The following is a 23,865-nucleotide window of genomic DNA, read 5'->3' as shown; positions in this document are numbered from 1 at the left end:
TCCAGAAAGAACTGGGATTGACAGCAGAAAAAAAAAGACCTAAATTCCAAAGCAGTTTTTTAAACCTCTAAATGATGATACCTTTACATGAACTTGAGTTGTTTCCTTGACATAGCACCATATTTTTTACTTACATGAGTCCTGGGTTTTGTTGTTGTTGTTGTTGTTTGTTTTAAAATCTATATGATACATACAAATCTTTGATGGGAATGTTGTCTTTTTTCAGTATGTTTTATGATCTTTTGATTACAAGAATAATATATTCTCTTTGTAGTAAACTTGGAAAATGCAGAAACGTGCAGCAACAACACAAACCCCATGAGATAGCAAAATATATAAATATAAAGGGACTTCCCTATAGCTCAGATGGTAAAGAATCTGCCTGCAATGCAGGAGACCAGGGTTCAATCCCTGAGTCAGGAAGATCCCCTGGAGAAGGAAATGTCAGCCTACCCCAATATTCTTGCCTAGAGAATCCCATGGACAGAGGAGCCTGGTGGGCTACAGTCTATGGGGTCGCAAAGAGTTGGACACAACTAAGTGACTAACACACACACCATAAATATAAAAGTTATAAATAAGCCAGGGATAACCATTGCTAGCATGCTAGAATACAGTAGCTCATTTTTTTTTTCTAGGACAAAATATATATATTTCACGACTGGCATCAAGCTGCATATATAACTTTTTCCTTTTATTGTGAAATATGGCATAGATACAGAAAAGTGTGCAAGACCTAGAAGAACAATTGAAAGAAAAATTATGGTCAAAGCTAGGTTTTTCCAGTAATTACATAGATACGTGAGAGTTGGACCACAAAGAAATCTAAGTGCCAAAGAATTGATGCTTTCAAACGGTGGCACTGGAGAAGACTCTTGAGAGTCCCTTGGACAGTAAGGATATCAAACCAGTCATTCCTAAAGGAAATAAACCCTGAGTATTCATCTGATGCTGAAGCTGAAGCTCCAATCCTTTGGCCACCTGATGCTAAGAGCCAACTCACTGGAAGAGACCCCGATGCTGGGAAAGATTGAGGGCAGGAGGAGAAGGGGATGACAAAGGATGAGATGGTTAGATAGCATCACCAACTCAACAGACATGAATTTGAGCAAGCTCTGGGAGATAGTGAAGGACAGGGAAGCCTGGCATGCTGCAGTCCATGGGGTTGCCAAGAATCTGACACTACTTAGTGACTGAAGAACAACCACAAAGTGAAAACTTGTGTCACCACTGGTTAGGCGAACCTTGTCAACCCCCTAGTAGACCCCATGTGTGCCCCTTCACTATCCTGCTTCCAGTGTTCTCTTGCTTTTCTATTTGTTTCATTATGTATTACTGAATTCTTCAACAAGCAGTCAGGTTTTTTTGAAGAACCAAGTGGCAAGCACAGTCTGGATGCATAGGCAGCAAAGGGTCCTTGTGTCACTATTCAACAGAGGCTGCTCCCCTCTTAGGGTAGTCAGTGACTGAAGGCACAATGGATCTGAGTGTGGGTAGAGCCCACCACCATCAGGACCCCTGATAGGCAGAAGAAATACGGCCCAAGGGGTTGGGGTGCTGTCTTGCTTTGCTTTGCTTGCCACAGCCTACCTCCAGGCGCTGTAGTTTCCAGGTGGAGGTCAACACAATGCCTCTGTGGGGTGAAGTGACAGTCCTCAGCTAATCCAGGTAGCAGGATATGGAAGGCAGAGCAGGGAATTCAGCAACAAATGGTCAAGCCAGACCTCCACCAGCGTAGAGCAGAGGCAGATACCCAGGGATGTGGAGGCGGGCGGTCATCCAGGCATCTGCCCCATTGTGTTGGCCACATGTGTCCACTTCACCCACCAGTGCTGGAGACCACCTGGGGCTGCTGTTCCCAAGCCTGCTGAACATCCTGCCATTTAGAACAAGCTGCTTTTTCACTTTCCCTCTCCCAGCCTGTGATTCAGCTTCCCTGGGTCTGTGGAGTCAGTTAACCTTGGTCTAGCTACTTCAGAGCTTGGGAAAGGCTGCTGCTGCTGTCTCCTGAAGCATTCATCTTGTTCTTGCAGGGTTGTATCTTTAAAAACCACACCAAACCAAATTGTCAGGGCACTTTTAGTGGGGCTTCGCAAGGGAGTGAATTTAGATGCATGCATTAGATCTGCTGTCTCAATCCGGAAGGCTCCAGAGGATATCCTGCCGCTCCCTTCCTCAGTTGCCTGAATATGGTGGTTAGTTGGAGGGCTTCTTTGGAACCCCATGGCCTGGCAACACACCATACTGTAGCCAATGGGGAGACACTGTGGGGCAGGGGGGAGGATTTGGTGTGCATAAGCAAAAGGGTTATGCCTTGGACATTGCATTCTTTAGTATTTGTAATTAAGAGTTCTTATTTTGGAGCAGGTCAGACCCAGATTCAGCTTTCAGCTCTGACTTGGACTTTGAGCAAGTTACTTTGCTCTCTGAACCTTCTTTTCCTCAACTAGAAAATGAACGTAATAATGGTACCCATCATCCAGGGTTGCCATGGGAATTAAGTGAGAGAAAAACTGTACAGAGTTTCACTCAGTGCCTGGTGCATTGCCTTTGTTCATACGTGGTAGCTGTCATCATCACCCTCATCATCATAAGACAATAGGAACCTTCCAGAAGCTGTCAGAGCCTGGCTTGCAGAGGCTCTGCCCTCTGGAGAGTTTTGGTACCCTTTGACCCAGTCCCTGATGTTTCTCATAGCAGTGCTCTTGACCTCACTTTGCTCCTAGTGTGACTCCCATTGGCCCACATAGCCTGACCAAACAAACACACAGTCTTCCTCCTCCATTACCCATTGTTACTGCCGACGGGCATGGCTCTGGTCATCTCTTAGAACTGCCCCATAGAAAACAGCGAGCCTAAATGTCAAGAGTGTATTGTAGACCTGCTCTGTGTCTGGCACTGTGGGAGACACAGGAGTACCCACTCTCTACCCCAGGGAGTTAATAGGTCACAGGCTTATTCATTGAAATTAATGCTGTGTGTATTAGGGGAAGTGTAGAGATGCTTATTCCTTCATTCCTTGATTGATTTAAACATTATTGACTTTACTTTTTCCTCTTCTTGAGTTATTTATCTTTCTTAGGCAAAATAGTGGGCTTCCTGGGTAGCTCAAATGGTAAAGATAGTGAAAGTCACTCAGTCGTGTCCAACTCTTTGTGATCCCATGGACTATACAGTTCATGGAATTCTCCAGGCCAGAATACTGGAGTGGGTAGCCTTTCCCTTCTCCGTGGGATCTTCCCAAGCCAGGGGTTGAACTCAGGTCTCCTGCAGGTGGATTCTTTACCAGCTGAGCCACCAGGGAAACCCAAGAATACTGGAGTGGGTAGCCTATCCTTTCTCCAGGGGATCTTCCCAACCCAGGAATAGAACTGGGGTCTCTTGCATTGCAGGCAGATTCTTTACCAGCTGAGCTATCAGGGAAGCCCTAAATGGTCAAGAATGTGCCTGCAATGCGGGAGACCTGGGTCAAATCCCGTGTCAGTAAGATCCCCTGGAAAAGGTTGTGGCAACCCACTCCACTATTCTTGCCTGGAAAATTCCATGGAGAGAGGAGCCTGGCAGGCTTCAGTTCATGGGATCACAAAGAGTTGGACACAACTGAGCGAGTAACACACAGGCAAAATATCAGTTTACCAGTTGAACTTAACTGGTTAATTTCCAAGTCTGAATACTTGATTGACTAAGGAAGGGAACTTGATTTTGAACACCGTCTATTTTAACCAATCCTAGATCCAGCAAATAGATAGGATACGTGCTACCCTAGAATTTTTTTGCAGAATCTCTCAAGTGAACTTCACACTCCCTGTACCACATGTATCAAAACAGAAATCTCTCAACCTGGAGTTCTCATTTCTTGGTACAGTTGTTATAAAAAGAAAAGAACACCTTGGTGGCACAACAGCCTACCCAGTGGCCCTTGCACATCTATGGAACCATAGCAGCCCTCCAGAGTCTTCTTCCTGCAGGTCTGCTTATATATTGAAATAGGAAAAGTTCCAGTTGGGCAATTTGAGCAAGCAAAACTCAGGGCCTAGCCTCTGTAGTGTGACAGGTCTGGGTTCTAGGCCAGGCCGTGGTACTTACTAACAAGTGACCTCAATTGAGCTAGTTGCTTAACCTCTTTGTGCCTCAGTTTCCTCATCTTTACCATGGGATCATAGCAGTGTCTCCCTCTTCAGATTGTTCTAAGAATTAATTGAAATGACTCCAAGAAAGGGCTGAACCCAGTTCCTTAGATTCAGTGCTCAACAAATCTTTCTAATATTATCATCATTGTAATTTATTATTGTTGTTAGTCTGTTTTACAAAAAGATAGGAAAAGTGACAGCTCTGCTGAGCTATTGATCAGACCACGCCTAGAGCGTGTTTGGTTCTAGGAGGAGTGGATCAAGATGGTGGAATAGAAGGACCTGGAGCTCACCTCCTCCCACAAATCCAGGCTAGCCCATGTAAAACTCATAATACTGTAAAAGTGCTTGATACATGGCGGAAGTGTTATTGTTAATTAAGATCATCACTAAACCAACCTTCAGAGAATATAACATACAGACACTGCACATGTGTTAACTCCATGAAGTCTTGTAACCCCCACCACTCTATGAATGATGCATGTCTATGACTTCCCCTTTACAGATGAGAATATAAAGGCACAGAAAGGTTAAGCAGCCTCCCCACAATTACATAGCTAAGAAGTGTTCAATCCATGAGTCAAGCCCAGACCAGACCCTCTTTCTCCAGAGCCTGTACTCTTAGCCAGTAGGCCAAAGAGCTATACTCTCCATACTGTTGTCAACATTCACATGTGGCTGTTTAAATTTTGGTTAATTAAAAGTAAATTCAATTAAGAATTCAGTTCTTCATTTGCACCTGACACACTTGAAGTGCTTTTGTACGTGTGGCCGGGGCTACCATATTGAAGAGCACATTCTCTTCCTTCTGGGAGGTTGAGTCTCATGTCAGCATTCTGTGGGACATGCTGCTTGCTGAACTTCTGGGATTCTATTCCTTACAAAATCTCAGGCTAGAGTTGTAAAACTTCTTGTAGTGTTATCAATAGATGCATGCTTGTAATACAGTGAAATCCCATTTGCATTTGGCCAAGTAGTGTAATGGCAAGGGGCCAACAAGTCTGACTCACATTACCTTTTCCTGGTTTCCCAAAGCATTGCTTCATATTTACAAAGTTGTCTCCTGTCACTTCTCTTTGACATGTAGGAATAGTCAACAGTTTGCTCAAAGATCCAGCTTCTTCCACAGGTCTGCCTTGCCCTCGTTGGGCTGTCTGGATGGCATTTAGTACCTTAGCATATTCATCTCACTGTTGACTTATCTGGCATTTTGACCTCTGAGAGCCTCTAACACATGCACAAAGTTTCCAGTACCTCCTGAGCTCTCTCTGTTCACCTCTGCTACATGGTGAGTAAAGAAATGGAGGAGTTCAGGATTTGTTGCCTAAACTTTCAGAATGAGTAAGTCTAGAAATCTACAAGCTCCTAGAAGCCACTGGAGTTAGAGTAAACAACTATAACCTTGCAAATGCACATGCGCCTCTTTCAGACCTCCATGGCAAAGACTGGGCCAAGATCTAATCCAGTTAGTAATTGATAAAGCCAGAGCAGTCATCTGCTTCTTGCAGAGCATCCTGAGTATCTGTGGGGGCTAGTCATAATCTGAGCTTCTCACACCAGGGCCTACTTGCGCTATGGTGAGGTCACAGAATAGCCAGCAACATGGAGTTACACCAGTGTGGATGAAGGACACCCAGCTGCTTCTCTCCATGTGCAAAGAAGGAGCCCTGTTCTCCCAAACCCAGCAGATGCTTGGGTTTTAGTCACTCTGTAAATCAGATCCAGGTCTGTACCCACCTTGTCGTTGTGTGTCCTGGGTAAACCTTTCTCCGCTTCCTTGTCTTGTAAACTAAGAAAGGAAGTGAAGTCGCTCAGTCGTGTCCGACTCTTTGCGACCCCATGGACTGTAGCCCACCAGGCTCCTCCGCCCATGGGATTCTCCAGGCAAGAATACTGGAGTGGGTTGCCATTTCCTTCTCCAGGGGATCTTCCCAATCCAGGGATCAAACTCAGGTCTCCCGCATTGCAGGCAGACGCGTTAATCTCTGAGCCACCAGGAAGGTCTGGCAAACTAAGGACAGTCTCAAATATGTGTGTACATGCACAGTTAGTCCAATAAATATGTCAACAGATGTTATTTCCACAGTGTGATTATGTTTTCTGTTCTGCTGATGGGTTTTATTAACACAACAGCATTGGAAAGGGATGAGTTGATGTGCTTAAAATGAGAGTCAATGCTCAGTTTATCATTAATGATCATCCCCAAAAGAAGCTAGCACAGCCTTCACTAGTTTATCGTTTCCAAGGTGCCTGGGACATCATGCCAAACTCAGCAGAGTCAAGTTGGTTGGATTTTCCAAATATTTGTTGAACCCTTTGCCTATGTCAGGCACTGTGTGGGCACCAGAGGGATTTAATTTTGATTAAGACTTGGCACAAAAATAACAGAAATGGTATGGACCTAACAGAAGTAGAAGATATTAAGAAGAGGTAGCAAGAATGCACAGAAGAACTATACAAAAAAGATCTTCACGACCAAGGTAATCACGATGGTGTGATCACTCACCTAGAGCCAGACATCCTGGACTGTGAAGTCAAGTGGGCCTTAGAAAGCATCACTACAAACAAAGCTAGTGGAGGTGATGGAATTCCAGTTGAGCTATTTCAAATCCTGAAGGATGATGCTGTGAAAGTGCTGCACTCAATATGCCAGCAAATTTGGAAAACTCAGCAGTGGCCACAGGACTGGAAAAGGGCAGTTTTCACTCCAATCCCAAAGAAAGGCAATGCCAAAGAATGCTCAAACTACCGCACAATTGCACTCATCTCACACACTGGTAAAGTAATGCTCAAAATTCTGCAAGCCAGGCTTCAGCAATACGTGAACCGTGAACTTCCTGATGTTCAAGCTGGTTTTAGAAAAGGCAGAGGAACCAGAGATCAAATTGCCAACATCCACTGGATCATCAAAAAAGCAAGAGGGTTCCAGAAAACATCTATTTCTGCTTTATTGACTATGCCAAAGCCTTTGACTGTGGATCACAATAAACTGTGGAAAATTCTGAAAGAGATGAGAATACCAGACTACCTGACCTGCCTCTTGAGAAACCTGTATGCAGCTCAGGAAGCAACAGTTAGAACTGGACATGGAACAACAGACTGGTTCCAAATAGGGAAAGGAGTACGTCGAGGCTGTATATTGTCACCCTGCTTATTTAATTTATATGCAGAGTACATCACGAGAAATGCTGGGCTGGGAGAAGCACAAGCTGGAATCAAGATTGCCGGAAGAAATATCAATAACCTCAGATATGCAGATGACACCACCCTTATGGCGGAAAGTGAAGAGGAGCTAAAAAGCCTCTTGATGAAAGTGAAAGAGGAGAATGAAAAAGTTGGTTTAAACCTCAACATTCAGAAAACGAAGATCATGGCATCTGGTCCCATCGTTTCATAGGAAATAGATGGGGAAACAGTGGAAACAGTGTCAGACTTCATTTTTGGGGGGCTCCAAAATCACTGCAGACGGTGACTGCAGCCATGAAATTAAAAGACGCTTACTCCTTGGAAGAAAAGTTATGACCAACCTAGATAACATATTCAAAAGCAGAGACATTACTTTGCCAACAAAGATCCGTCTAGTCAAGGCTATGGTTTCTCCAGTGATCATGTATGGATGTGAGAATTGGACTGTGAAGAAAGCTGAGTGCCTAAGAATTGATGCTTTTGAACTGTGGTGTTGGAGAAGACTCTTGAGAGTCCCTTGGTCTGCAAGGAGATCCAACCAGTCCATTCTGAAGAAGATCAGCCCTAGGATTTCTTTGGAGGGAATGATGCTAAAGCTGAAACTCCAATACTTTGGCCACCTCATGCGAAGAGTTGACTCATTGGAAAAGACTCTGATGCTGGGAGGGATTGGGGGCAAGAGGAGAAGGGGATGACAGAGGATGAGATGGCTGGATGGCATCACTGACTCGATGGACGTGAGTCTGAGTGAACTCCAGGAGTTGGTGATGGACAGAGAGGCCTGGCGTGCTGCAATTCATGGGGTCGTAAGGAGTCAGACACGACTAAGCGACTGAACTGAACTGAACTGAACTGGCACAACAAGGATGTTCAGTCAGTCAGAGGTGTTCAGCCATAAGCGCTGGGCCAAAAAGTGTTAGTTGCTCAGTCCTGTCTGACTTTATGCGACCCCATGAACTGTAGCCCAGGCTCCTTGTCCATGAGGATTCTCCAGGCAAGATTACCGGAGTGGGCTGCCATTTTCTTCTCCAAAGGAGAGGCAGAATTCTCAGGGTGGATCTCCAAAGACATGCAGGACCCCTAAGGACCATGAGCACAGAGGGCTGAATGCACATGGCAGCCTGTCTGGGGAGCTCCAAGGAGATAGGTATGACTGGAGATTAGAGTACAGGACATAGAGTACAGGACACAGTGGGGCGGGAGACCTGGCTGCCAAGAAGATGGGAAGCCCTGGGACAATGAACCCTAATAACAGAGCTTACAGGATGTGCTTGGGGCTGTAAGTATCTGCAAGCCATTGGAGAGACCCAGAGACAACCTTTTTCCAGCAGGTTCTCTAGCATGTTCTATAGCATGGGAAGCCCAGTGGGTGTGAGCTCTGTGAAATTGGGCACCAGCATCAGACACTATTCATCTGATTCTCTGAAATTTGGAATCACGTGGAACCAGCCAATCCAAGAGGTAGAAATCATTGTCCACCAGTTATCGACTGACCTGCTTTCTGAGATTTTCAGTGATTCCTAAGAGAGAGATGGGTTTACCTTATGTGTGGAAATCTCTAGGAGTTGAAACATCCCTACCACCTTTTCCTTGGAACCTGGGCCTCCTGATAACAGGGTGTGTGGGACAGAGGTTTCTTTGTCAAAGTAAATAGAGAAGATGCATGAACATCAGCTACAAAGCTCCTTGTCAATCAGAGTCTCGACTGAATCTCATTTAGTTTATATCTTTCTTTTTTTAACCAAGGATCCCATTGGTCTGCCAAGTGCCTGCTCCCATTTTGCTCCACATGAATGGGTGGCTGCTGGCCTGTTCCAAACTGTTGTTGAAACAGAACTGCCCACACTGCTGGGGCATCTTCTGCTGATGGTAATTTCCATGTGCCATCGGCAGGTTTTTTTCTGCCTCATGAACTACCAAGGCACTGGGAGCGTATGTTCCTGCTGATGAGGGGTCTTGCTTCTTGACCCATCACTAATATCCTACCAGTCACATGAAGCTACCAGGGACTCCTAAGCAAAAGCTTACAATGCTTCAATTCCCTGCAAATAAGCCCTGCTCGTTGCTTTCCGACTATGGCGTCATCTGGTGGGTGAGGAATGAGACCTCTAGGAATAGTTGCATATCAGGATTGCAAAAACCCCTCCATAGCTATAAAACAGTGTTTTAAATTACCAAGGTGCTCAGTATGCAGGCACAAAGAATAGTCCATTGTAGATAGTAACGTTTCTGCTCATATCCCAGATGACCTTGGTTCAAGGACAAATTGGAGCTTGATTTAGCAAAGCTGCAGGTGGTCAGTGAGATTGGCTCTGCACTGATGCAACCCACCCGAGTGGAGGGGTGCCGGGCCCTCCATGGTGGGTATATCGTCAGAATGGCAAAGGTATTTTCTCTCCCACATGTACGGAGTTCAGTTGCTAAGCATATTCCATGTGGTTTTCTGGTTTTGTATTTCTTTGGGGAGAAGAGTGTCATCTCCAAAACTCTCAAAATAGTTCAATTTTCTTCCTAATCCCATCTTTGTGTGCTGTGCTTAGTCACTCAGTCATTTCTGACTCTTTGTGACCCCATGGACTGTAGTCCACCAGTCTCCTCTGCAATGGAGATTCTCCATGCCCTCCTCCAGGAGATCTTCCCAACCCAGGGATCAAACCCAGGTCTCCCACATTGCAGGTGGATTCTTTACCATCTGAGCCTAAGTTGTTCTTAAAATTTTGCCCTGGGGCCCCCTCGTAAAACCTGGCCTGTACTTCTCTTAATGGCACATTTGAACAGTATCTACATTTCAGACTTGTTTTCCATATGACAAGCTAATCACACACACACATGCACGCATGCATGCACCGTGCCAAACTCCATGTAGACTTGAGAACCAGGCAAACCTGCATTTGCATCCTCCTCTACTACTTACTAGCTGTGTGACTTTGGGCAACTTCATTAACCTCTCTGGGCCTCTGTGTCCTCATTGTAAAATAAGGACAGTAATTGTTCCTGCCTCACATACAGCTGTTTCAAGGGTTGAGTGAGACTGAGGATCAAAAGCACTTGGTTTAGTGCCTGGTACCTAGCAAATGCTTGATCAGTTCAGTGGTGGCAGTTTTTACCATTAATTCAATTCAGATGAGGCATCCAAATATCTAGTGTCTTGTCATCCATCACAGAGAATTGCCCACTGTAGGCAGTTAGTCATGTTTACTGAATTGACTCCATCTCTTTAGCTGAGGATCGGGAGATAAATATTTCCCTGTCTACTGGGATGTTTGATAAGACACGGGTGATCACTCGAAGCTCAGGTATGAAAAGCATGTGAATGAAGAGGCTGCTTTACATACAAAGAGCTTCTCCTCAGGGTGGGCTCCCCCTGGTCATCTTGGGCACCCTGTGGCCAGGTGTTCAGCAGGAGGTCGGGGTTCCCTCAGCACCTCCGTGGAGTCTTGCGGCCTCCTCTGACATGGATATCAAGTGTGAGGGTTTTAATTGCCTTTGGCTGAAAGAATGGGGTCAGATGTTCAATTCAGATGAAATCCCTGTCTTCTAAAACATTATGAGGGGCCACCCACACAAAAGTCCCTAATCCTCAGGGCCCCGGCAGGGTGAAGTGCCTGAGGGCTGCAGCTCAGGGCTGCTGGGAGATTCCTGCCTGACTGCCTGGTTGTGCACCTTACTCAGCACGTGTACACACGTGTACCTACAGACCAGTGTAGAATGGTGTGCTCTGTTAAGGGGGAGAGCATGGGGACAGATTGGGATTGGGCATTGATGAACCAGCTATCTGACCTAGCCTGATGCCCATTTCCAACCAGACAGTGACTGATAGAGGCAGAGTCTCCTTAACTGAGACCCATGGATGGGTAGTAAGTGGTCCAGAAAACCCCTGAAATTATATATAAAATGTTGGTGGGCTGGGAAGGGAGAGACACCAGCATAAGTGCTTTTTCTGTGGAGAGAGACTATAGCTTTTAAGAGACTTCTCAGAGGGGTCTGTGACCCAAGACAATTAAGAACGCAGAGCTTCTGGGTTTGGTTGGCCCAGGCTAGTTGGTGTTTGTAATCAAAGCCCCAGATGACCCCCGTCTAAGCGGTCAGGGCAGTGACAGGAGTAGTCAGAGGCAAGTTGTGGCCACGCCGCTGACAGACTCTTCAATGGTTGTTGTAGACTCATGTAGACAAAGCCTGCAAGCTTGGGGAAGCCAGGCCCCCCCAGGTCAGCCTCGGGCGACAGCCCCCGTCCTGCCAGGCCCTGGGGAGTGAGTCCTTCCTGCCCAGCAGCTCCTTTGCTCATGAGCTGGCCCGAGTCACCTCCTCGTACAGCACCTCAGAGGCAGCGCCCTGGGGCGGCTGGGATCCGAAGGCCTGGAGGCAGGTGCCCGCTCCACTACTGCCTAGCTGCGACGCTGTTGGTAAGTCACTCCCCTCCCAGCCTCGCTTTCCTCATCTGTCAACTGGGCACAGTCCCCTGCTCAGCCTGCCCACCTGCTTCACAGTGTTGTTGGAGGAACAGAGGAGGTGACAGCCCGGCCCATAAAGCTCTGTGCACCTCGGAGAGATGTCCAGAGCTTTCTCTGCTGCATCCCAGTCAGTCTTTGGCAAAGAGACCACCCAAGCCGGCAGAGGGAGACTAAGTGGGCATCACCCCGGGGACAGTCACTCCCTCCCTGCTGTTGGCCGTCCAGCACCCCAGTTCCTTCCCTGCCTGTCTGTCCCTGTGACCAGACTGTGAACTGTAGGCGGACAGGGCCTACGCCTTTGGAACTACAAATCTCGGCCCGCACCCCACCTCCCCCAGCCTGGTGCCTGCCTACTCCATAGCTGGCGGGCACTTGGGAGCTGCCTCTGCAGCCATCTGCTGGGGCTCCACACCCCGAGGTGTTTTTTGACCCCACCTGAGATTCGTGTGCACCTCACGAAGTGGGAAGTCAGATGGCCCCACTCGAGGAGGGCAGGCAGAAGAAAGCCAAGCCAGGCCTGGCCAAGAGGGCTGTGAGTTTGCATCGTCCTCCAGATTCTGGAAGAAATGGCTTGACTCATCCTAAGGAGTTGCATTAGTGGTCATGACAGCAAGATGATGTCCGAGCAGACGTTGCAGAGACTTTTGTTTGGCTCATGAACTTGTTGTTCTGGTGCATGACATATCAGTATGTGCAGGACATCAGCCCTCTCTGCAGAGCAAAGTAGAGAAAGGAGCACTTGCTGAGAGAGAGTGATCAGAGGATGCTCATCCAGCTGAAATGACCTCTGGGATTCTGGCTTCTAATGGAAATGCTGCTTCTATCTGCGTGGCCTTGTTCTCCCATCCCACAGGCCTTGGCCTGCAGGAACAAGCAGTGCTTTCCTTTCAAGGGCTATCGATTTCTCTCTCTTTTTTTTTTAACCCTTCTCCTACATGCTGTCAGAGTCACTGCTCTTCGGCTTGTCCAGCACAAGACTGCCAAAGAAAGAGAATTAGCAAAAAACAAATGGGGACATCGTCCACTCAGGATGTGTCTGAGTTCCACCCTGGTGTTCCATGTCCCCAGAAGGCAAAAAACGACAGATCCGAGTGAGCTGATGTTGCGAACTCCTTTCCCCAGCATGTTATCTCTCTTCAAAGCCAACCCTTCCACTCAACAGTGGAGGGCAGGGCAGAATCTTGGCCCTCAGATCCTCACTATTAAGCTATGGAAGTTGGGCCTGCCTTGGGGCGGGGTGGTGGGGAAGGCTTGGAGGGACAGGACCTACAGCTCAGCCCAGACTCAGGAAGGCCAGACTTTCTGTGAGATGGAGGACACAGGCCCCCACCTCCAGGAGATAAGAGAGGCGAGCTGCAAAGACATTTGTTTCCTCTGCCGCCAGATCACTCACAGCATGGAAGTCTGGCCCTTCCGGGAGAGATGCCTGAAGTCAGAAGTCAACTGCAAAGACAGAAAGTGGAGAGGAGAAAAGGCGACCTCCAGCTCTCTGGTGGTCATTTTCAACAGCAGTGATTTTTGTGAAGTTACCAATGGCAGCTGCAGATTGGATCCAACCCAAGGACAGCACCATCACTGAGGGGAGGTCCCTGACTCCTGCTCCAGGGGCCCCCAGGGCCAAAGAGAGACCCTCAGCTTTCTCCTGTCTTAGCACCTGCATGTCCCCATGGACCCTCTGGCCCCAAGCCCTGAGCCCGGGTTTCTGCCATGCCTCCCCTCCCCATCCCTTCACTTTGTTCTGAGGTTGTGATTTCCTTTGATTGATTTATTTGTTGGTTTCTCCCTCCATGGTGAGCTTCCTGAGAGTAGACACACACAGTACCACCCCAGGGCTGGTACAGAGCCCCACCCATGGTAGACCCACTAGGTCCCATGGTAGACCCACAAGATGTGTTTGTCAGTTTACTGACACGGGGGCTCACTGGGCTGCCAGGTAAACCCTCTTTACCCACCCGGGATCCAGCAGTTTGCTTTGGGGACCCCAGAGTCAGTGAGGCTGCCTTCCCCATCCCCCCACTGGGCAGGGAAGGGCACGGAGCCAAGGCCTTTGGAAACAACAGGTATGGCCTGCCTTTGCCTTGGCTTCTGGGGTTCCCTCAGCACTCCCATCTGGAGGCACTCCAGAGAAGCTGAGTCACAGGCTCCAAGAGTTAGGAGGGAGAGTTAGGACATGGTAAAGAGGGCCTGCATTCACTGTGGACAGCCCGTGTTGTGTCTGAAGGATGCCTGAGGACAGTGTCAGCCTAAGAGCATCCATGCCGTTCAAAGAGGGCTTGGGTAGAAGCATCTTCATGGCCCACAGTTCTGAGAAGTCCCCCTCCAGGGGCATTGTGGGAGCCCCTAGAACTCAGATCTCCATGCAGAATGCTGTCTTCCTGTCATTCCAAAGGAAAAGTCAGAAGAGTCAGTGAGCCATTTCCAAATTTGGCTTCCAAAAGCTACCAAAGAAGGTACTTTTCATAGTGGAGTATTGAACCAAGCAGCCCACACGCTGGAGCTCCTTAACCTTTGAGCCTCTAACACAGAGCTGCATGTTTTCTGCTACCTGCAGACTGCTCTGTGCGTGGCGCTCTGGGGAGGAGGCAGGAGCGCCCCAATGCTGGAAAAAGAAACCCCACACACAGCCCTTTTTTCTCCTCCTTCACCCCCCCCTCACTTTGTCCCTTCCCTCCCTCCCTCTCCCTTTCTCTCCCTTCCCCCCTTTCCTCCCTAGACTCCATCCCTCATCTGTCAGAGCTATTCGTTTGGAAGTCCTTCCCAGTCAGAACACACTCCTCCTGGGGATCATGGGCCAAGTAATTTCAGGCTGAATCCACCTGAAGCCCAGGAAGCCAGCGTGGGCATCCATGTAGGGGTCTTGCCAACCCTCTGCCTCTGTCCCATCCCCCAACCAGTTAACGTGTCCATGGCCTTATGAAGGGGTTGACTCTGTCATGAAACCATGCATGGGCTGCAGTGGAGAGAGGCTGTATCAGGTGCTGCTCGGGGGCTCACAAGAGACCCCCATCCATGGTGGCTGAAGGCTGAGGCCCGCAGGGCGGCCTGGCCCCTGGGTAGCTGTGTGTTGGGTTCTGCTGTGTTGGGAGGCAGTGGGGGGTTCGGGCCAACCTTGCGCCTGTCTCTTCCACCTATGCCTAGCACACTTGGATGGAGTGCTACACCTCAAGTGAGCCCCAGAGTTTCCTTGGCCTTAGCATGAAGCTTAGAAAAGCAGTCCCAGGACTTCCTGGATCACCATCCTGGCTGAGGCCTCTCTGAGGGTGGTCCCTTGGCCGGATGGAAGGAGGAGCCTGGGCCCACATTCTTTGGGAGACTTCCTTCCTTCCGGGGACAACGTGGGGAAGCACACCTAGGCTCCCAGAGAGCCCAGCTGCCACTGCCCCGTCGGTATCACCTGTACAGCAATCTCGAGTGCCATGACAACCACCCGCAGTCCTAGGAAAAGCAGTGATTGCCTGAGCTCCTCTGTAACCATCCTTCAGAGTGTCCGTCACTAAGCAGCCACTTTCAGCCATCACTTCCTCTGGGTCACTGAAAACATTTGTCATTTCCTGTTTTCTCTATTTTCCAACGATCCTAATTGTCAGTGTCAAAAGGCAACAACTATTTTCTTGGGGCTTATCTTTGGAGCACACTGATTGAGAACAAAGGATGGGGGCGTCTCTCTGCAAAACAAAGGAAGCCGCCTCCTGGGGGGCCTGGAGAGAACGCTCTGGCTGCTCTGCCAGGGACGGGGGCCAGGCGGGGAGCAGAAGGCTGGCGGTGCCCCCCCATGCCCCAGTGGCATGAAGAGGTTCCTGCCTGACAGCAACACCCCCGGATGGCCAGCATCAGCCCTTCTGTTTGGACTTGGAGTTTCTGTGGCCCCGACTAGACTTTCCCTTCAACTCTAGATGTGCCAGATTTTTCTCCTTCCTTGGATGAATGCTGGCCAACATCCCACTGTCCCTGTAACCCTAACCCTTTAAGAAGCAATTTCTGTCATCTGGCAGATACTGCCCACTTCCTCCACTCTGACCCCTGCCCCAGCCTCGCCTTCACTCTGGTTTCCCAGGCCCTGGGGGTGTCTTCCTCTCTATCTCCTTCCCTTTGGACTCTTGGGCCCATCGTTGTCATTCCCTGCTTTTTCTTGCATCGCCCTCTGTAGCCACCACCTGCCCCTCTCCCACCCTGTACTACTGTGTCATTTGGTGAACCTAATGGAGCAGTCAGTGGGGATGGAATTAGAGTTGGTGTAGACAGAATTAGAGTTGGTGTAGACAGAGGGCCCAGGAGCCGGTCCCGGAAGCAGCAGGCTAGAGAGATGGAAGCACTGGACCTGCAGCTGGGAGACACTGCACTTACCCAGCCGTGTTGCCTGGAGCACGTCACTGACCCTCTGTGAGCCTCAGCTGTCACATCAGTAAGCTGGGGCTATAGATTCTCTGCCCGGATCTCCTGGCACAGTAGGAGGGTGACTGGGCAGACCAGAGGTGAGAGCTGCCTTCAGAAATGCCTGCCCACCCTAAGCATCTCAGGCAGAGCCCAGCAACCCCCCCAACCCCCATCTCCCTGACTTCCCAGCGGCATGGCCTTGGCGATCTTATGACCCCTGTGATCCTCGGGTCCTGCCCCCGCAACAACGGCATGCTTTAGCAGGAAGAGGGCCGCCCCAGGGGAAGGGAGGCAAGAGCTTGGACAGGAAGCAAGCTAAGGGCAGGATGCTGAAATCGCTCGCCAGGTAGTCCGCCCACTGCCACGTGTTCGTGTTCGTCCTCTGCCTTGGCAGGAACTGAGGCCGGGAACTGCCGCCAGACCTGGGAGCCGGGCACTCTCCCAAGCACCGGCCGTCTGCCCCAGCCCCTTCACATGCTAGCCATCCAAGAGCGGTGAAGCAGGCCACCCGGGCAGCCTGTGTTGTCTGGTCAAGTCTTCTTCTGGCCTCTGCAGGGGTGTGGGGATTGCAGTTCCAAAGTAAACTCAGGGAGATGTGCTCCCTGATGGGGCTGCCTTGGATGTTGGCACACGGAGGAGCACAGAAAGGGAGAGAAATGGCAGTGGGTGAGCAATGGACTCTGAGTCATAACCAGGGCCCAGCCACAGCCTGGCACCAAAGGGCTGAGGGTCTTGGGGCAAGTTATGCCTTCTGCAGGCCCTCAGCTGGCTCTCTGGTGATGGGCCTCTCGAGGCGCTCACAGACTTGGGGCTGGGACTGCAGCCCTGAAGCTTGGCTCTTCTCTGTGCCCACCCAGCTTGGAGATGGAGATCAGAAGCCCATTCCCATCACCCATGCTGCTGCCCATCAGGAAAGTGAAGGGAAGCTGGGAATGAGTGACTCCTCTGGGTGTTGGGCAATGCATCCATGTGAGCAAGTGATCACCCCTGCTCTTCATGACAGGACCACCCAGAACGAGCCTTGGCCCTTTTCCCCATGACACCCTGGGCACCCACCACCACATAGCCCAAAGGCTGCTCTGCCCCACCCCTGACATCCCCAGTTGGTTCAGCCATTCTTTGCCCACGTGTTTGGGAGCCCAAGCCCCATTGCTTAGTGTCCTCTGGGTGCAGCCAGTTTGGGTCTCCCTGAGACTGGCCTGCCCAAACTCTTGTCAGCACTGCCGACATGGTTTGGCCAAAGCAGAGGAGTGTAGGACTGTCACCTCCCTCCTTCTACATACTCTGCTTCTATTAATGCAGCCTAATGTCACATTTCCTCCTTTGGTGACTGCATCTCACTGCTGCCCTATCCCGAGCAGAATGACATCGAGAATGCCTAAACCTTTTCTCTCCATGCTCTTGCTGTTTAGCTCTGTGTCTCCGCCCCATCCTATGCTGTCTCAATTGCTTTTTAACTCAGGTGCCGAATCCTACTTGTATCCATACCTGTGGAGTTTTGCTTGGGAGGGTGGGGCATGCATGCGAGTGTCTGTTGGTGTGTTCACTCATGCTTTCTGCTACACCAAAGTCACGTCTTAAGTCTCCACACAGCAACACCAAGGCTAGAATTTATTGGTAGCCCGAATCTAACACTTCTTTTTCATCTTCTACTTAGCGAGAGAAGCAGAGATCAGGTCTTATGGCAATGACCCCTGAACAGCGCAATTCACGTATCGCCCAACGGATGAGTCAATTTCAAGGTAAACAGTTAAAAGTCCATGTTCTCAAAGGGGTGAGTGGTGGAGACTGTGTGAGGTTGGGGGAGAATTCCCTCCAGCATAAACCATTACTGAGATGATTCTGGAAAGCATTGATGAAAAGAGAGTAGGTCTGTGAGGCACTTCCATGGCACCTTGGTTGGATCTGTCGCATGGAAAGTGTCAGTAGAGTCCCAATTGAAGGCCCAGTCTTAATGACTCTGAAATCACTGTTTGATTGAAGAGATTGACTCAACCATGTAATCAACATTGATTGGCTGAAGATACAGCTGTTAGCCAAACACTACAGATGATCTCTGCCAAACTAGCCTGGGAGACATGTTAAGCAGTTGTCCCCAGCCAGTAGTGACATTGGGCCAGGATAGGGGTATTCCTGCCTGGGGCTCGGAGGAGGCTGCTTGTCTTCCAATGAGTGTTCAGCATCTTCGTTGTAGCCTGGTGGCGCCATAGCACTATCACTCCTCCATTCTCTTGCAAAACCCCCTTTTCCTTCGGGCCTGATACCAGCTGAATGCCCCCACCTGTTCAAGCTGGAGTGGCATGTCAGGTGTGCCTTAGCCGCAGGAACCAGGCAGACAAGTTCCAGGCCACTGTCAAGAGGTGGACATCCTTCAGGGGATGGGTGGTACCAAGCTTGTGTATGGATTGTATGGGGTTTATAAAAGCAGGCCCAGACCCCGTTCATGGAGCTTAAAATCTATGGGCATTTTCAGTCCAACGTGATCTACTCTTGGGTGGAGGGGAGCTGTGAGCACAGACCTAGGGGGTCTAGGAGGGCTTCCCCCAAGAACTGCAGTCCAGGCTGAGGGTGGAGGAACAAGGGGAGAGGAGGATGCTCGGTAGGAGCCAAGGGCAGGAGGTGAGAGGTCAGTGCTGGGCCAGTGGCTCCCCGCTGGCCACTGCAGCCCAAGTGGAAGACACCTTTGGAACTGACCCCTGCTTCTCTCTTTCGGTAGCCATCCAAGATCAAGTCATCTCTAAGTGTAGCCGGACCAAGGCAAGCTCCCCACCCAGCCAGTGCATGATACCACCCAGAGCTGGGCTCCTTCATAGCAGTCTGAGTTCAGGAATGGCCTCACCCATCAGGCAGCAAAGCCAGGAGATTTTCAGCTTCAGACCCCCGTTTCCCACACCCTCACAATTGGGCCACAACCCCCTGGGCAGCCTCGGCTCCATCTACCAGCACATGGGGATACCCAAGGCTGCGCCTGCAGGAGTGCCCCTGCCTAGATTCTATGCCAGGCCCCTGGGCAGCCAGGCCCTGGGTCCTCACCATCTCAGACAGCCGCATATGTCAGGAGTGTCCACCGTACTCCACAGCACTTCCTGGGTGGTGGCAGCAGCATCTCTGCACACCCCAGTCTTGAGGGAGCCACCCCTGAACCAAGCAGCTCATGGCATGCAGCAGCATTATGATAGCAGTGCCATCTTTGCCAAGGCCCTTGTGACAACCTCCCTGGAAGCCCCAGTGTTTCCCTTGCAGCAGGCAGTTGTGTCCCCTAGTCGGGTGGCCCTAGAAGGCAGACCTAGCCAGAAGGTGGGTCCTGCGCCCGCCAAGCCCAGCTTCAGCCTGCTAGGCAACAATAGTGTCAGGCAGAGCCCGGTGCAGGGCCCCGTGCCCACACCACATGCCACCAAGTCCCTCCAGAAAAGTATGGTCAGCTTCGGGCCTGAGAGTCCCATCCAGGCCATCGAGCCACCAAGCTCTGTGGCTGCCGCTGCTGCCCCCTCCATCGTGGCTGCTGGCCAGTCCCCGGCCAGTCCCTGTGACAGAACAGGGAGCCCATCTGAGTCGTCGTCCCAGTCCCCACTGGACGATCTTATTTCACTTCCTGACTGTTCTGAAGTGGATTTCGACACTTTCATGATGGATTCCACCGAGAGCCCAGATGAAGACTGGATGGGCAACCTGAGGCTGATCAGTGGCACTGTAGAAGACCAGGCTGCTGACAAGGGTGCCAAGGCCCAGAGTGTGGGCCACGTCCCCCAGAATGCTGACAAGCTTTAAATGCCCTAGAAACCTCCACGTGGCCATCACTCTGGGGAGTGATGTGAGTCCATAGCAAATTTACCACTGGCCCCACACAGCCACATGCTTATTGCCTCATTACAATTTGAGGGGCGGCAGCCCACACCCATCCCTCTCTCTACCTGTGACAAAATGGAAATCTGGTGATTTTTCAAGCTACCTGTACATATCTGAAAATTTTGTACATGGTTTTCCTAAACGTTCATGACAGAAGTGTTTATACTGCGTTTTGTGAGTTTGTAATTAAGATGACAGCTTTCGTTTCAACAGAGTTGTTTATTATGCCATTGTCCGTGTGTATTCTACATTGTTCAAATATGCAGACTGTGTTGTTCACTCCAGCCATACCTTATCAAACCAGGTGGCGGAGTTGCTTGCGCTTTTGATGCAGTGGTGGATGTGACCAAGAGATGTTGTGCAAACTGACAAATGCCAAATAGAAACTCACTTGGCCATCTATTCCCGTTTCCACTAAAACTTCTATCGCCCAGTGTGATTCTTAATGTCTTTTGCAAACCTTGCAGCATCTTCTAGCTCTTTCCTGATGAGCCTGTTACAGCACAAGCCATTTTATCATTAAGTAGCCTGCAGAGGAATTATTTTCCAGGAGGTAGAGAGTTCTGGCAGAGAAGGCAATGGCACCCCACTCCAGTACTCTTGCCTGGCAAATCCTATGGATGGAGGAGCCTGGTAGTCTGCAGTCTGTGGGGTCGCAAAGAGTCTGACACGACTGAGCGACTTCCCTTTCACTTTTCACTTTCATGCATTGGAGAAGGAAATGTCAACCCACTCCAGTGTTCTTGCTTGGAGAATCCCAGGGATGGGGGAGCCTGGTGGACTGCCATCTATGGGGTCACACAGAGTCAGACACGACTGAAGTAACTTAGCAGCAGCAGAGAGTTCTGGATATTTGAGAGAAGCAAAGAGAGTTTGTGAGCTGGGCATCTCTGAGGGTTCTACCCTTTATCACTCACAGTTTGTACTACTCTAACGGGCACCTTGCAGGGTGGAGGCAAGATGCTCCTGATTTAAGGCCTTTCAGTATTTGTTCTGATGTAAGGCTCTGTGGTCTGGGGAAAAAAATGAGTCTGTAAACATGAATAGTTGATTTGGGTTTTGTCACTGATGTTTTCTATTTGCAGTTTTCATCACGTATGTTTAAGTGTCTTATAGAAAACCCACACCCACTGTCCTGTAAACTTTTGTCAATGTCCAGACTCTGTGTAATGACATTTTAATTGCTACTTGGTATTTTGCCTCTGCATTTGAAATCTGGCATCTATTTCAAGCAAGTGTTTTTTTTTTTTCTTCGTTCTGTAATAAACAGGAGAAAAGTACCTCTGTGTTTTCATTTTCCCAGGGGGCATTCAGAGTCTACAAACCCATGTCAGTTAAGCCTGCTGGTGTATTTGGTTCTTTCTGATGGTGCTCCCTGTCTTGGGATGCTTGGGCACTGAGAGGAGAGGGGCAAGAAGTTTGTGTAGCCTGCACTGCGATCCTTTCACATCACAGCATAGAAGCACATCCTTTATGGTGTAGGCCGCTAAGATGACTAACTGCACTGGGGGCAGGGGGCAGGGGGAGGCTTGCGTTGAGAAGCTAGTTCCCCATCACCACCCTCTTTCCACTGAGAGGGAGACAGCCAATTCAAGATCCAATGTCTCTCATGTAAGGGGTTACCCACAAAGGGTGGCTGGAGGTTGCAGGGACCTGGAGACTGAAATTCCATCACTTCACACAGAGATCCAGGAAAACCCTGGTGAAGGCATGGTCCCGGGAGAAAATGGTCTTCCCACCCTTCCCCTCCCTGTCCCTTGCCCTTCCCCCAAGGTCTAAACTAAGGGCAACCCTGATATTCCTGAGCACTACAGAGGGTAGAGCCTGGTGGTCTGGGATGTTGGGCCAACGGGACATAGTAGGTGTGCCGCCATCTTGCCCCCTTCAAGCTCGGTGCCCCGTTTCTGGGCCCCGCTTCTCCCGACCCATCAGTCCTGATCTGCTGCCCAATCCCCGCTTGGCCTCCTCCTCTCCCCACCCTCCCCACCAGCAGTTGCTGGCAGCATCTTGGCTGCAGGCTGTTTCCAATTTAAACTGCATGAAAACAAGTGCTCTTGTCACCTCACACTAGGGCAAACCACTCACAGCAAGAAAGTGGCTTCTACAGAGTTTCACTGAAATGTGGCCCCATTTTGAAGCAGATCCTAAAGAGATGGGACCTGTGCCTCTCCCACAAGGTGCCAAGACTTGGTGCATAGGTGGCAGAGGTTGCATATGGAACCATATCTCCCCAAAGGCAGTGAGGAAGCTAGTTGGGGACCTCTTTGCACACACTATGTGCTGTAAAAGTGCAGCTGAAGCACCAGCTGCGATCACATGTAACCAAAATTGAATACACACGTTTAGCCCCATAACTGGCAGGGAGAAGACCTACTCATCATCAAGGTATAGGATGTTCCAACAGAATGACTTTGGGGGCTGAGGAATGCAGGTACAATGCAGCAGGCCTGTCCTGTCCTGTCCAGTGGAGCCTAAAATGCTCTAAGAAGCATCTAAGGAGATGCCCCCACGCACCACTCAATGGCTGTTACTGGGGGCAAAAATCCACACGGGTAGAGGCAGACCTCCCTAGTCTGTGGGCCAAAGGGATGGTGGAAGCAGTCAGGGGCCCAAAGCCCCAGTGGTTGACCCGCCTGCTCACATAGCCCCTCCTGCTTCCTGCAGAGCACTCCTCGTAGATCTGGGGAATGGGAACGTCCTGTGAGTGTCCCGCAGCTCCAAACATGACTCCCATGTCAGGGGCTTGGCCTCTGTTCCCCCTGTGTTAACTCAAGTGCCTCAGTGGTGCCAGGCCCCAGGCAGGCCCCAGCTGCCCCTCAGGGCCTGACTGGGGCATTTGGGCCCACCTCTCTTGTCCCCTATCCTCAGTGGGCTCAGGGGTAGCAGGACTCACCTGCCCAGAAACTGTTGCTCACAGCCAACCAGTTGGGGTGCTGAAGGCCTCCTCAGCTCTGCCAGCCTTCAGAGTCCCGAAATAAAAGCTGAGCTTGGCCTCCTGAGCTGAGTTAACTTCCCATCCCAATCACATATTGATCTCAAGGCTGAGCCAAAGTGGACAGCACCCCCAGCACTTCCTGCCACCTGACCTGCTTGACCTCACTGGCCCCAGCAGGCCCTTCCAGCCTGTTCCTCCTAGCAGTGGTTGTCCCAGGCTACCCCTGCCCAGAGATGGCAGCTCCCACCATTGTGCCATCACTCAGCTGCCCTCTCTCCTGTACCCCTGCACCGTCAGCCTCTTCTCTGCTGGATTCTTCCCAAGGGAGTTGAACTGGGCCATATGCAAAGGTCTTCACCTATCTCAGCCCATCCAGCTGCAGCTCTGATATCCTGCCACTCCTCCCCTGACTCTTGTCAGCCCAGAGCTATCTGACCCCTGTCCTGCTCCTTCCCAAGTAGACTGGCTGCCCAAAGGGCCAACTCCCGGCCATAAACCCAATGGAAGCTTCTCGGTCCTTCCAGAACAGCACTGCCCCTTGGCTCCTGGGAGTCCCCTGGGATGCTTCTTCCCCTATGAGGTCCATTTTCTCTTGTTGCTTCCTCTCACCTGCAAGGCCTTCTTCCCTTGCTCTCTTTCCTCCAGTTTCTACCCTGGGAGACAAACAGGTTCCTGAGCCTGCATCTAGCCTCCAAGCATCTCAGAATATTGACAGCCCAGCCACAAAGAGCGTGGTGTGTCTGGGCAACAAAGAATGAAAGCGTTTAGATGCTGCTCAATGACCCCCACAAGGAGGGTTCGCCCTGAACCTGCTTCAGACAGCAGCTTTGGTTGGAGGCCCCTGGCCTGTGCAGGTCCTTCACTGGGAGGGCCAGGAGGACCTTGCAGGTGGGGCCTGAGGTCTCCCCATGGGTACACAAAGACCTGCAGTCACCAGTGGGGA

The 23,865-nt window shown here is 50.3% G+C and overlaps 1 protein-coding gene across 11 annotated transcripts in view; it reads left to right on the top strand.

Moving 5' to 3' along the window:
* MAMLD1 (mastermind like domain containing 1) overlaps nt 1-21,267 on the top strand; it is a 117,981-nt gene extending 96,714 nt beyond the window's left edge. For 9 of the 11 annotated variants that reach the window (XM_042242498.2, XM_060407488.1, XM_060407489.1 and 6 more), the window contains 2 exons: nt 17,799-17,883; nt 18,858-21,267. In XM_042242498.2, coding sequence (XP_042098432.1) covers nt 17,799-17,883; nt 18,858-19,909 — 1,137 coding nt within the window. In that variant the 3' untranslated portion in view covers nt 19,910-21,267. Of the gene's footprint in view, nt 1-11,475; nt 11,720-17,798; nt 17,884-18,857 lie in introns of all 11 variants that reach the window. The other 2 variants (XM_012107186.4, XM_012107184.4) reach the window with 1 other exon arrangement.
* Nucleotides 21,268-23,865: the final 2,598 nt, after the last annotated feature.

This window comes from Ovis aries, chromosome X (assembly GCF_016772045.2).
Source record: "Ovis aries strain OAR_USU_Benz2616 breed Rambouillet chromosome X, ARS-UI_Ramb_v3.0, whole genome shotgun sequence".
NCBI lineage: Eukaryota > Metazoa > Chordata > Mammalia > Artiodactyla > Bovidae > Ovis > Ovis aries.
The sequence above is the reverse complement of the archived record's forward strand: the minus strand, read 5'-3'. Positions and strand labels throughout refer to the sequence as shown.